We start from the raw sequence: 14,073 nt of genomic DNA on the forward strand, positions 1-14,073 counted from the left end.
TATATGTTCCTTTAAAAATTAACTTTTAATTTCAAGAAAAAGAAGAGGTGAATACAATTTTAAATTAACAGGAGTTGATGCACCCAGTGTTTAGGCAGCACTGCTTGGGGCAAAGGTGCCTTTTCCATATTGGCAGGTTTCATGCCTCACAGGCTTGGCCAGCTGAGCAGAAAGAGATGTGAGCCTGAGGGCTGCTCCCTGTCTCTCTAGGGGTAGGATGTGACGCTGCACCTGGAGCCTGATGAAGCAGCTGAGGATTTAAACCAGGCTTCTGGTGAACATGGGGCCCCAGAGAACCAGGCTGGCATCAGTCTCCAACTCTTGCAGTGGGATGTCCCTGGGCCTAGGTGAGAACCAGGTAGTAGCCATCTGGATTCTGCACTGCAAGCAGTGAAAAGAGCACCACTGGGATAAGACTGGCCAGCTACCACCTCTGCCGCTCCCAAACCAAGCAGCCTGCAGGGCATTGGCCATACCCACGTGTTCCTCCCCCAACTGAATCTCCGTCTTGAGGAAACCTCCCTCTATCCTGTAGGAGGGATAGAGGGCAAGCATCTGAATAACCAGAACCACAAGCCAACTGGTCTGGTGCTCTGTGCCTGGTGATGCCCAGAAGCATCTCCTGCCTTATAGGATTGGGGGGGGGGTGCAGAAGAGACCCTCTTAATAAATGCCCTGACAGGGATACCTGAGTGGCTCAGCAGTTGAGCGTCTGCCTTTGGCTCAGGGTGTGATTCCCCGGGTCCCCGGATCGAGTTCCGCATCAGGCTCCCTGCATGGAGCCTGCTTCTCCCTCTGCCTGTGTCTCTGTCTCTCTCTCTCTGTGTCTCTCATGAATAAATAAAAATCTTTTAAAAAAAATAATAAATCCCCAGACATAGAAACTGGAACATTTCTTCCCTCGTGAAGATGCATTTATTCAGGGTTTTCTTCCTGAGCAGTAAATAGTTGCCTTGCAGCTATATGAATCTGTCCCTTTGACATCAACAAAGCTGGCACTCAGATGTTTACTAGTTGATTGGGACACAGCACACACTGCACCCCACTGCCAGCATATACATACCTTCGAGGAATCTTAATCTTTCTAGGTTCTGCCAGACACAATTCTCTCTAAAACCCCTACCTTTTTTAACCACAGCCACAAAGTATGATTCATCCTTGAGATTCTGAACCACCTGCAAGGGAGGAGGGGTCACTAAGACAATTCTGTTCTCAGAGCCAAACAGAATAAGCCAGGGCAGGAAGAGGGAAACTGGGCCGGAGGTGGAAGAGTGATCAAGGCCCTTGTGGGGCCTGACTGAGAATCATGACTTATTTACCTGGTCGCTGAGGAGAATGAGGATGCCCCCAGGGCCCTGGTGGAAGAGGTGGTGGATCTGATTGGCTGGGAGGGCCAAGAGCTCAGCCAGTTTCCCCATCAGCTCCACAGCACTGAGTTCATCTAGAGGGATCTCTTGATAAAAGCCTGGGGGTGTGGGCAGCACAGGGCAGGGATCAGTGGGGTGCCCTTTACTGGGAAGGAGAGTGCAAGGTGATAGCCTCTTGGGGGACAGACTCAGGAAGGAATAAAGAAGGAAAGAGGCTTATAAATCCACTTAATCCTCACCTATTCCTCAGCTTTGGGGAGGCCTCAGACTGTAGGGAGCCCCAATTTAAAAAGGTGAGACACCTACATATGAATGGCTGAAACCCAAATACAATAAGATTACAATGTTCTAAACCTACATATTAACAGAATGACAAGGTCAGACAGGGTTGGGGAGTAGAACATGAAAGAATAAACCTAGGATACATCTTGGAAGGAGAAGACTAATCTGGTCATGGAAGACACGGGAATGCCAAGGAGGGCATCCTTGGATCCCAGGAATGATGGAGTATCATCCTCTCCTCAGGCCAGAAAAGGTTTAATGCAGCTACACCTGGATCTCTTGCCTTCTGGAAACAGAGGCCAGACCCTCACCTGAGTCATGGTTCTTAGGAACCTCATTCTCTCGCCCTGAGGCCTCCTGCGCCACATACAAAGTCAGCCGGTGACGAATGGGTCTGGATCAGAAAAACAGTTTACATATCAACACTTCCTACCTAAATTAACAGCCCCCATCCCTAGCGGGGGAGGAGGGGAATCCCACTCCTCCCAGGTCTCCAGGGAGATCACCACGAATTTAATGAATGCTGGGCCCTGGGAGAAGAGAAGATGAGAAAAATTCATCTCTATCCTCCGAGTAATGCAAGTGAGATGGCTACAGAAAAAGATCGCAGGACCTAACTTTTCAGCGCATCCCTGCCAGCCTTGCTCTGTGACCTCAGGTCACTGTCCTTGGGCCTGAGTTCCTTCCTCTTTAAAAAGAGGGTGTGGGACTAAGTGGTCCTTAAGGTACCTTCCAGCTTGAACATGCCATGAGACACAACCATTAGCTGAGTTGGTAAACGCCACTACAGAGGAAAAGGGCTCCTGGTTGGCAGTACCCAGCACCTGGCTCTAAGAGCATTGAAAAGGCGGATCCCATCGGCAGCCCCGCAGATCTGGATAAGGTCCTGGCGGGTAAGCTTCAGCAGATCAGTGCCTGCAGAATCAGACAGGACCAGATTGGGGGAAAGAGGCCTGGGATCAAGGGTGGCAAAGGACACAATCCAACATCAGTCTACAAATAGCCTTAAGTATGTGCAGACATGGGGATCAAACTTGGGATTCAAATCCCAGTTTTGCCATTTGCTTCTTAGCTCTGTGTCTTGGGGCAACTTACTTAACCTCTCTGAGCCCTATCCTCATGGGTACTATATAAATTACATGGGATAATACAGAAGAGAGCCTTGCAGGCATAGTGCCTGGCAACTTTCAGTCCTAAATAGAAGTCAGCTGAAGAACACACAGCAAGCCAGGCCATAGGCAGATCCCTGTGTGAGTGTCCTGCCCTCAGTCCCCTACAGGTAAGGTCCCTGCCAGACCCCAGCCTCACCAGTGAAATTGGCCAGCACCCGGCAGTAGCTGGAGAACCGGTGCTGGTGCAACCACTGCTGCGTCTCCAGGATGGAGGCTCCAGGGTTCAGATCCTGAGGCATAAAGAGGGCAGTCCTGGTATCACCGGGGGCCTAGGGACTGAGAGCAAGGGGTAGGAGCAACGCAGCCCTGCCCTTGGGGGCCGCCAGTCTGAAAGCACTCAGGAGGCTCAGCCTGCCGGTGGCAAGTGCCCAGTCCTCTGTGGCCATACAAGCTCTGTCCGCCAGGGGGCAGGGCCACCCCACTCTGGAGGGTGAAGCCCGAGAAGGCTCTGGGATAGAGGTGGGGGGGATCGGAAAAGCAAGACGCACCTCAGCCGGGCTGCCCCCCAAGGCGTCCAAGGCGAACGGTGGGGAGGAGCAGAGCCTGTGGGGGAGCAGAGAGTCGGCAACGCGGCCAGCCCCGCTCCCCCCGCCCCCTCCTTCCCTGGCCTGCAGAGCTTGTTGGGTCACCCCGCGTGTAACCCGAAGGGCACAGGGCTGAGCCTCCTCCCCTCCGCCGCACCCCCAGCCCGGCCCCTCCCCGGACCGCTGAGCTGAGGCGCTCTCCGCTTCACGCTCGCCCCCCCGGGGCTGGGAGGTGCCCTCCCAGCTCACCTCTCCGGGGACAGGAGCTTGCAGGAGTGGGGAGAGGTCAGAGCAAGAGGGCTGAGAGGCGAGTAGGGCCCAGTGCCGGGGTCCGGCCACGGCGAGCACTGTGGGGAACAAGCCACAGGGGTCAGCCTCGGCGCTCCTCAGCCCTTCCGTGAGAGCGGACAGGGGCCTGCGCCGGGCCAGGCGTGGTCCCTGCCCCAGGAGGCCCTGACAAGCAGACCAGACTCCCCTGGAAGCAGGAGAGAACACTAGCCGAGGCCTGGCTGCGGGAGCGGGCAAAGCTTCCAGGAGCAGCTGGCCAGCAGCAGCGCGGCAGGGAGCGAGCCGGGAGCGGGGTGGCCCGGCAGAGGGGGCAGCAGGTAGGTGGGGCCACGGCAGGTGCAGGTGCGGGAGAGAGCCCCGAGGCTGCAAGGCGTTAGCGCCGAGTCTCCAGCAGACGGTGCAGCTCGTCCTTGCAAGGAAATAGGTGGAGTCACAGGGCACTGTGATGATCCTGGAGCAGCCACAGCCCTCGGGCCTCAATTTCCCCACGTGTACAATAAGGATGTCTCCTCCAAACCCCTCTCTGGCCCCCACCACCTCGTGGCACCTGCACAAACACCGTCCTCTCACAGGCGGCCTGATACTTGTCTCTCTCCTGCAGGGGCTGCTTCTCTATCTTCTCCCGGTCCGTTTTCAGTTTGCGGTCAGCTCCTTTGGGCTACAGGAGAGTGACAAGGAAAACTCAGCGGCACCCCCTTCACCTGCCCACTGCTCGTTACAGAAGAGGCTCTAGAACGAGCTCCAGCCCCATCCCTCCGTGTAGAGAGAGAAAGAAGGGGACTGCAGGCTGGCATCCGCCCAGCCAGCCAAGCAAGGGTGATAGTCCTGAGAAGGATGGGAAGGGACCTGCCTGTACCTTGAACACCTTGATGAGGCAGCCAGCTGAGTGCAGGTGCTCAGGGGGAAGTTCCTTGTCCCTGGGCTTGAAAGTGTCAATCTGGAGGCGGAAGGGGACGCCTTTCTCCCCACCTTTTTTCCGAGGAGTGAACTCAGTGCTGATACAGTGAACCTGAAGTGAAGAAGAAGCAAAGAGAAAGCAGGGTGACTGCAGGTCCCACCCACATTCAAGAAAGTCCACTTAAAACCTGTTACCTGGGGCAGCCCGGGTGGCTCAGTGGTTTAGTGCCGCCTTCAGCCCAGGGTGTGATCCTGGAGACCCGGGATTGAGTCCCATGTTGGGTTCCCTGCATGGAGCCTGCTTCTCCCTTGGCCTCTGTCTCTCTCTCTGTCACTCATGAATGAGTAAATAAATTAAAAAAAAAAAAAAAAAACTGCTACCTGCTTGTCACCTGTCAGCCTTTTACTGCAGCAACTTTCCATCCCCAACTAAAATTTCTTCTGAATGCATGACTTTATTAGGTTCTTTCCCTTGCTCAAAATTCTTCAGTAGCTCCCCACGGTTCTGGGCCGAGAAGCAAAGTTCCTGACTCTCGCATTTGAGCACGTTAAAAAGTCAAGTCAAGCCTTTCTGTGAGGCTGCTCTCTCTCACCCATCAGTGAACACACTGACCCACCTAGCCAGCCTAATTATGGCCCCCAATACACTTGCACAGTGCTCCCTAGAATCTTCTACCTGGAAAGCAATGCCTTCTCTCATCTAAGCCAAAACATCACATTCCAGGGTGGAGTTGCCAGTTAAAATACAGGCTACTCAGTTAAATTTGAATTTCAGATAAACAAATAATTTTTTCGTATATATATGTCCCAAATATTTCATGGGATATTCTTTTCCCCACCCCATGGGTCATTCTTATACTAAAAAGTTTTTTATCTAAAATTCAAATTTCACTGAGTGTCCTGTATTTTATTTGCTAAATAGAACAGTCTATTCCAGGAAGCCTTCCCACCCTGCCACTCCACACAGCTTGTGGCCTCTGTGTACTGCCTGGCAGATCTTCCCCTCTGTTTACCTTCACTGCCCACTATAGTCCTCCCACAATCTTTTTTTTTTTAAGATTTTATTTATTTATTCATGAAGACACAGAGAGAAGCAGAGACATAGGCAGAGGGAGAAGCAGGCTTCCTGTGGGGAGCCCAATGCAGGACTCGATCCCAGGACCCAGGGATCACGCCCTGAGCCAAAGGCAGATGCTCAACCACTGAGCCACCCAGGTGCCCCAGCTCTCCCACAATCTTGCGAAGAACAGTTAAAGGATCTTACTTGACAGGTGGGGAAACAAAGATCATGTGACCTGGGCAAGGTCCCACTAAGAAGGGGGGAAGTGAAATTGTACCACATCCACCTGACCTCCCCTCCAGTCCAGGTGCTTAGACCATGATGAACACTCAAAAGAGGGACACACAGGTAACTTTTGACAATACTGTTGGATTATAAAGGGAAACCTATTCAACCTAGAAAAGATGGAGGACTCTGCCTCAGAGTAAGGAATACATCCCTGTTAACACTCAAGGATCCTTTCTTCCTCCCTTTTCTCTGGGCAAGAAAAAGGGGAAAAAGTACAGTAAGTTGTATACATACACATGTTGTTTTTATCCAACGGACATCAAACTTTAAATGCAAGTTTGTCTTCTACTTTCTCTTTACTTATAGGAAAGCAGTTTCTTTTATCATGTTCTGGCTACATAATTTCCAGTATACATCTGCAGTCAAACTTAGGTAAAAGTCAATCTTCTTCCAACGGATGCTTTGATTGTTTAAAATCTTTGAATATGAGAAAGAACGCTGCTATGAAGAGCTAGTCAATATATCTTTGTGTACTTATTGAACACTGCTGTCAGATAAATTTCTTGATATGGAACCACTAGGGGGTGGGTGCCTGGGTGGCTCAGTGGGTTAGACGTCTGACTCTTGGTTTCAGTTCAGGTCATGATCTCAGGGTCTTTTTTTTTTTTTTTTTTTTTTAAGATTTTATTTATTTATGGGCAGCCCGGGTGGCTCAGCGGTTTAGTGCCACCTTCAGCCCAGGGTGTGGTCCATGGGATGAAGTCCCATGTCAGGCTCCCTGCATAAAATCTTTTAAAAAATTGTATGTATAAAAAAGAAAGAAAAGAAATGGAATGACTAGTTAAAAGACTAGGAACCCAAAATTTAATAAATTTTGCCCAAGTGCCACTCTACCCACAGAATGAGTACACTAATCTGCATTCTCAGGATATGAGGGTGTCTGTTTCCCCAAACTTCACCAATAAGAACCTTTTTTATATGTAATTTTAATTAGCATTTTCTGAGGTTGAACTCTCTACAATGATTGGCAGTTTATATCCTTCGTGTATAAAATGTCTGCTTATATCCTTGGCCTATTTTTCTATTGAGCTTTCATCTATTTTTTTCTTTTTTTTTTAAGATTTTGGGATCCCTGGGTGGCGCAGCGGTTTGGCGCCTGCCTTTGGCCCAGGGCGCGATCCTGGAGACCCAGGATCGAATCCCACATCGGGCTCCCGGTGCATGGAGCCTGCTTCTCCCTCTGCCTGTGTCTCTGCCTCTCTCTCTCTCTCTCTCTCTCTCTCTGTGACTATCATAAATAAAAAATTAATTAATTAATTAATTAAAAAAAAGAAAGATTTTATTTATTCATTCATGAGAGACACAGAGAGAGAGAGGCAGAGGCACGAGCAGAGGGAGAAGCAGGCTCCATGCAGGGAGCCTGATGTGGGTCTCGATCTTGGGACTCCAGGATCATGCCCCGGGCCAAAGGCAGGTGCTACACCACGGAGCCACCAGGGATGCCCCTTATCTATTTTTTCTTATTGATACATGAGAACTTTTTATATATCGAGGATATTATGCATTATATGTCACATATGGCAATTATTTTTTCCCATTTGATGTCTTCTTTTAATTTTGCCTATGTATTGCAGACCATTACTTTTTATGAAGCTAAGTTCTGTTCTGAGTTTCCTAGCTTCTTTCATTGCTTCAAGGTTTAACAAATCCTTCCCTGCAATGAGATTCAATAAACATTTAGCCATATCTGGGGCAGCCCGGGTGGCTCAGTGGTTTAGCACTGCCTTTGGCCCAAGGCGTGATCCTAGAGTCCCGGGATCAAGTCCCATGCCTGGCTCCCTGCTTGGAGCCTGCTTCTCCCTCTGCCTGTGCCTCTGCCTTTCTCTGTGTGTGTGTGTGTCTCTCATAAATAAATAAATAAAATCTTAAAAGTAAAAATAAACATTTAGCCATATCTGATCTTCAAGGTGCTTTCTGTAAGCAGTTTGTTCTTACTGTTCCCTCACCCCAACCCGAACTCATCTTCCTTTCCCAGCTACCACCCCCATCTGACTTCCGGCCTCCTCCCAGTCCCAGCTTCAGACTCACTTGCAAAAAGAGGGAGGTCCTCTTGGTTGGGTCCCAATTAAACTCCACCATGTTGAGTTGTGAGGGCAGCACTCGGGGTTCTATCACTCCCACAGACAGCGGCACATCTGCAGGCACAAGGTGGCAAGTAGGGAGCAAGGCTCAGCCCTCCCCATCCACAAGGCCTTCTGAGCCAGAAAGTGGCCCTGAAGAGTCTCTGGTCCCTCCCCATTCACCGATGTCCAGGATGCGGTCCCCTGGCCGGCTCCACCTCCACCCATCCAGCTGTTGCTGCTCTGTGTACTGCAGGCGTCGGTCATGGAAAACCACACGTACCACACTCTGTGGGCACAGAAGAGCATGGCTCACAGGTCAGAGGGTGCCTGGGCATTTGGGAACCAGTTCCCACAGCTGGGGCAGGCCAACCATCCCGCCCTCCTCACCCCACCTTGCTTCCTGCCGTCCGGGGACAGAAGAACTTAGATCACTAGGTCTGTGTCCAGATGCCCACCTCCCCCCCACAAGCTGTGAAACTAGGGAAGTAACTTAGAGGTCCTGAGCCTCAGTTTCCTTATCTGTAAGATGGGGGAGTGAATCCCTTCCCACTCCTCGTCACTCTACTTATTTTTTTTCTTGCTGCACTTTTCAAATTGCAATTGGTAAATCAATTTGTCATTGCATAAAATTTGTGTAATCACATGTTTGTCTCAGTAGAATGCAAGCTCCCTGAGGAAGGGAACCACATCTGTTTCTTTACTGTTGCATCCCTAGCTCACAGAACGGTTTCTGGCAATGCATGGGAGCTAAATATATAATTTTTTTGAGAGAAGGAATACTGTATGTGAATAATGCTATGTAAATGTATTTCTAAATCCCAGATCTGCTACTTATATGTCCTTGAGATTAACCTCTCTGCGCCTCTCCTCAGCAATTCCTCCCTACCACCGTGCTGCTGTGAAGGTCAAGTTACAAGGTGAGGGTTACATGGAGAGGGTTTTAACTTGACAGTGACATCACAGCGATGACACTGGCTTCCTGCCCAGCGGGACAGTCATACCCAGCCCTTGCCAGTTCAGGAAGGGGATGCATTTACCTTCAAGAGCCGGGCCCACTGGGTGGCATCACTCAGCTTGGGACTGCAGAGCATCCGCACCTCATAGGACTGGCCTGGGAGAGGTCAAGGGGATGTGTGAGCCCCACTGGGGTAGAGATGGAGCCTGTCCATCCCCATCTCACACTGCGACCCAGCTCCAGAGCTCGCTGCCCCGCTGAGCCCTTCCCTTCCCCAGGCCCCACGTACCCTGGTTCAAGTAGGTGAGGGTCTCTTCCTGCTGCTTCACAGCTGGGGACGTGGCTGCACAGAGCACGTACTCGAATGTGGGGCAGGGAGGCTCAGAGCTGGGGATGTTGTGCAGCTCTTCCTGCTTCAGGTATGGCAAGGGCAGGGACTCCCTGCCGGGAACAGGAGAGCATTGGTGGCTTTCTGCCCCGTCCACCTCATTCCCTATGGGGCTCTGCTGCTCTCAGCCAGACCTTCTGGGGAACCAAAGGCTTCTGTAGCAGGCACTCCAGAAGCAGCCAGGGCCTCAGAGTCCCCGGTTCAACTCTCTGGCTTCTGGGAGACCTCCTTTAAGGGGCAAATTCCAGATCCTACTAAACATCTCCAAGAATCAGCTGTCAATTACTTGTTTGCAATCTCAGGGCTTGTCTGATACCAAGTAAATGCCCAACAAAAGTGCCTCAAGAGGGTGGGTGGTCAGGGTGTTTTGAGATGTTCCAGGATCCACTAACCATATGACCACTTCTCTTCTCCAAAAGGAACCCAGGCACAGGAAGCCCATCTCCCTTCTCTATCTGTCCATGCAACTCAGACCAGGACCTTCCCTAGAGGCTGGGGGAAGGGGTTCTGGCCCTTACCTGAGCAAGCCACTTGGTGGCCCTGGGTACAGTTCCCCGGGACTGGGCCACAGGTGATCTGGCTGGTTGTGCCAAAACAACATCTTGGGAGAGGGAGAAAGGCCAGCTGTGTGACAGAGAGCTCAGCCTGGGTTGGGCTGGACCCACTGGACTGTCCACTTGGGGCCCCAGCCTTTATACACAGAAGCAAACTCACAAAAGGGTGGGGCAAGGCCAGGAACCTTCTATTGGCTAAGCACCCAGGGCTTTAGAAACCACAGGACCTATCAGGCAGCCCAGGCAAGGGGAACCAAGAAATGGCATCCCCAGAGCTCTCCACCAATCGTTAACTCAAAGGGGAAATGGTGGTGCCACAAAACAAAGTGCCAGGGATGGACAACCACTCCCCACCACTCCCCAAGAAGCTTAGGGACAAGGAGGGGCAGGCTTGGGCTTCGAGACTGGCCCCAGATCCATAAGCCATGTAGAGTCCTGGAGCCCCACAGGCCTGGGCCCTTCACACGACCCTGTGAGAGGAGCCTGACTGCTCCAGGGGACAGGACAAGTAGACACACGGAATCACATGGACCTACAAAGGGCCTTTACTCTCACTGGCCTCCCCTTCCCCCCATCCCTCCGCCACAGGTGTAAGAAAGCAGGACACCTGTCCTTTTTCTGAGGGCTGCATGGCTAGGGGACTATGGTTTACAGAACAGTCCAGCTTGCTGTGGAAACAACTCTGGGTGGTGCTAGGAGGGGGAGCTCGTGTGTGGGGAGGAGGGCTGTGCCTGGGAATGCCCCCTCCCAGGGCAGTAGAAGGACAGAAGTCCCAGTCTGGTGATGGCTTTGCTCCTCCTCTGCCTGGTGGCTTGAGGCAGACTGTGTTTATGGACAAATAAGGTCTGCCTGGGGGACGGCTTCTTCCCCACACTCAGCCTCTGTTGTCACTGTACACAGACAGCCCAGGCCCCCTATGCCCACCCCACCCACACTACTGTGTTTGGTATAAACAGACCAAGGTCTTGCAAAAAGCAGACACAGCCTCTAAAGATGTGACGAAAGAAAGAAAGAAAGAAAGAAAGAAAGAAAGAAAGAAAGAAAGAAAGAAAGAAAGAAAGAAAGAAAGAGAGAGAAAGAAAGGAAGGAAGGAAGGAAAGAAAGAAAGAAAGAAAGAAAGAAAGAAAGAAAGAAAGAAAGAAAGAAAGAAAAGAAAGAAAGAAAGAAAAGAAAGAAAAAAAGAAAGAAAAAAGAAAAATAAAAAAGATAGAAAGATAGAAATGATGTGGCCTGACCTCATGTGACCCTAGCTAACTAGGCTTTGTGATTCTGGGGGAGAAAGAAAGCCAAAGAGTACCCCCCTCCCCAACACCAGGCAGGGCACCTCCATTTCCAGGTACCTAGCTCTTGGTCCTCTACATGCTTTCTCCTCCCATGAAGCCAGACAAAATGGAAGGGGGGAGAAAAGGGGGTTGGGAACATGCCTGCCAATAGGGACCAAAGAAGCCTGAAGCCCCAAGATCCCCATGATAAGATCCCCAAGACTTTGAGAACCCACCCAGAGTTGGACTCAAGGCCAGAAGGCCCCCACAAAACCCTCCAAGGTTGGACAGAGCAGGATTCCAGGAAGGCCAGGGGAAGGGGAGTAGGAGGGGATCCAACAGGGCTTGGCCCTGGCCTAAGGTGAGCAGGGAGTAGGGGCAGTGGGGGTGGGCAGAAGAGATGAGCAGGTGAGTGGAGGCTTGTTATAGGGGCAGAGGTAGAAAAGGTAGAGGCTGGTATGGGCCTCCTATGAGGACACTGTGAAGAGCTGGTCAGGGGAGTAGGTGCGACTCCAGTTCCAGAACCCAATCCCCCACCACTCGGCCTCTACCCCCAAAGCTCTCTGTATTTCCCCCTTCTCCCCTGAGGCTGCCTCTCCCCAGCTCTCTTGGCTACTCCCTCCTGCCACCCATCTCAGAGTCTCTGTGCTCTGTCCCCATGCAGATGGTGTTGGGCCTGTTCCTGGTTTTCTTTGGCTCTCTCTCTCTAAGGCAAAAAAAGCCGGGCTCGAGGCAGATGGAGCCTGGCCAGTCACAGCCCCCACCTCACTCTCACTGCGCCCTCTGTGCCAGCACAGCACAGGGTCGAATGACCCATCCTCGGGCCAGAGGGGCCTTAAGAAACTTCTGGCCCAGGTCCCCGACTCTCAGAGAAGTCTCAGGCCCTAGGAGGTGCAAGGTGTGAGGCTCCTCAAAGCAGGGGCACTTTCGGCATGTTACCTTCCTGAACTCACTTTCTTCCTCTGTAAAATAGTGAGGAGGCCTCTCTCCTATTCAGTGTGGTAGCGAGGATTAAAGGAAATTCTATGCAGTTGCATCTGATCCCAGGGTTGTTTTTTTTTTTTAAATTCATGAGAGACACAGATAGAGGCGGAGACACAGGCAGAGGGAGAAGCAGGCTCCCTGGGGAGAGTCTGATGAGAGACTCAATCCCAGGACTCCCGGATCACGACCTGAGCAGAAGACAGACGTTCAACCTACTGAGCCACCTGGGAGCCCCTAATCCCTGATCCCAGGGCTTAAGCCTCAGAGGCTCCATTGGGGTGGTGGCAGACACCACCAAGGACCCTCAGTGTCCCCACAAGAGCCCAGTCCTGGGAGATACAGACATAACTGTCCCAGAAACTATCCCCCTCCACACACACACACACACACAGATCATTTCAGAGAGAATTTGTGAGGGAGATTTTTTTTTTTAATGGATTTTTCCCCACCCCAATCGCTCTGTCATTTTCTATGCCATGGATAACCCAACCCTAATAATAATACCCTTTGGGTTCCCTAAAGTGAGGAAGCAAATTTTTAGCTGTAAAAATTGCTGAGAAATAACAATTGAGCGTCCTTCTCCTGGGACCAAAATGTTTTGTTCTGTTTTGTTTTCTATCCCCAGGCAACATTCCAACCTGGAGAGTTGGAGCAAGGAAGAGGGGCTGGGAGACATGTTCCTCATCTATCCATCCATGCGGTCATCCAACAAATGTTATGGAGTGCCTACAAGGCTGGAGCCTGCCTCCCTCTCCCTCTCTCTCTCTCTCACTAGGGAGACACAGGCTCCGTGCAGGGACCCGGGGCAGAGTCCTCGGTGGACGGAATCCTGCCCCATCCAGGGCTCAGGCACCTCCTGCTGCCTCCACTACCCCGAAAGAGTCCTGGGTCCTAGAGGCACCTGGGTGGCTCAGTGGTTGAGCATCTGCCTTTGGCTCAGGACCTGATCCAGGGCCTGGGATCGAGTCCCGCATTTGGGCTCCACGCCCGGGAGTCTGGTTTCCCTCTGCTTTGCCTCTGTGTTTCTCATGAATAAATAAAATCTTAAAAAAAAAAAAAGGGGGGGGGGGGTCTTGGTCATAAGCTGTCAGCTAAATGATTTTTTTTTCATGTGTCAGTACTTTTAATGTTGTATACATCAAATTATAGTAAAAAGATGACTATAAACAACATGCAGCCCCTCTATTTTCATGAACAGCACAACAGATTACAGTAAACCAAGTTTATATTCCACCATCAAGTGTGGTTCTCCCATTAGTTCACTTTGTGACGGGTCATTAGGAGTATCTTCAAATCCAATAGTCTCATCATTACCCCTTAAAATATCCAATGAAAGGTTTGAGCTTGGAAGAAATGGAAGACGTGAACCTGCTGCACTGCCTTGAATTCCATTTGTAATTTTAGTGGAGCAAACAGACCCTGGATGTTTCTTAGTGTAGAAAAATTCATTTTATCTTGGTTGAGCTGGAAATTTTTTTCTGATAATTCAAGAGGATGACTGGGCAAAAGTTCATTTTTCACACAAGGCAGACCTTTTCGAAGAAGATCATGCTGTTCGAAAGGTCCACTTGCTGAAAGTTCAGTAACGGGAATACTGTCCTTCAGCTGAGATCCAAGTCCTCTGGCATTCATCTTCACTTGCTCTGTCACCTAAATGATTTTAAAAAGGAACCTGGGCACCCTGGCTGGCTCAGCGGTTTAGCGCCGCCTTCAGCCCGGAGCCTGATCCTAGACACCCCGGATCGAGTCCCACGTCGGGCTCCCTGTGTGGAGCCTGCTTCTCCCTCTGCCTGTGTCTCTGCCTCTCTCTTTCTGTCTTTCATGAATAAATAATCTTTTTTTAAAATTTGCTAAATTAATAAATAAATAGGAACGTGGCAGTCCCCGTGTGGTCTGCGAGCCTGTGTACACGAACGCCCCCACCTGGCGAGGCCGCGGGGTCCTGGAGCCCAGCTCCGCGCGGAGGGGCGCCCCCTAGAGTTAAGACAG

At 51.1% G+C, this 14,073-nt stretch overlaps 1 protein-coding gene and 1 pseudogene across 4 annotated transcripts; both read right to left on the bottom strand.

Annotated features, from left to right (window-relative positions):
- On the bottom strand, nt 1-9,961 carry LOC491028 (transcription factor CP2-like protein 1). Of its 4 annotated transcripts, XM_038547443.1 has the most exons (15): nt 9,803-9,960; nt 9,186-9,337; nt 8,979-9,052; nt 8,122-8,227; nt 7,907-8,013; nt 4,490-4,642; nt 4,181-4,291; nt 3,595-3,692; nt 3,310-3,364; nt 2,958-3,051; nt 2,474-2,564; nt 1,961-2,043; nt 1,320-1,465; nt 1,124-1,175; nt 1-381 (listed from the first exon to the last, which is right to left on the bottom strand). In XM_038547443.1, exons 1-15 carry the CDS (start codon nt 9,883-9,885, stop codon nt 344-346), a joined length of 1,443 nt encoding a protein of 480 aa, XP_038403371.1. In that variant the 5' UTR covers nt 9,886-9,960; the 3' UTR covers nt 1-343. The 4 variants fall into 4 exon arrangements, 3 of the variants coding, with proteins under 3 accessions (XP_038403371.1, XP_038403372.1, XP_038403370.1); XM_038547444.1 differs by lacking the exon at nt 1-381 and having other exon boundaries at nt 746-1,175; nt 9,186-9,421; nt 9,803-9,961; XM_038547442.1 differs by lacking the exon at nt 1-381 and having other exon boundaries at nt 746-1,175.
- Nucleotides 9,962-13,183: 3,222 nt separating this feature from the next.
- Nucleotides 13,184-13,750, bottom strand: LOC119876609 (annotated as a pseudogene).
- Nucleotides 13,751-14,073: the final 323 nt, after the last annotated feature.

Source organism: Canis lupus, chromosome 9 (genome assembly GCF_011100685.1).
Source record: "Canis lupus familiaris isolate Mischka breed German Shepherd chromosome 9, alternate assembly UU_Cfam_GSD_1.0, whole genome shotgun sequence".
NCBI classification, from domain to species: domain Eukaryota; kingdom Metazoa; phylum Chordata; class Mammalia; order Carnivora; family Canidae; genus Canis; species Canis lupus.

Bases quoted from the DNA above. Each gene is read 5' to 3' on its own strand.
- LOC491028 (XM_038547442.1), bottom strand. From the start codon at position 9,885: ATGTTGTTTTGGCACAACCAGCCAGATCACCTGTGGCCCAGTCCCGGG. The intron at 8,014-8,121 runs GTGAATGGGGAG...TTGTGCCTGCAG, and splicing joins GGACCGCATCCTGGACATCG to ATGTGCCGCTGTCTGTGGGA. The intron at 3,365-3,594 runs GTGAGCTGGGAG...GCTCCCCCACAG, and splicing joins AAGCTCCTGTCCCCGGAGAG to GCTCTGCTCCTCCCCACCGT.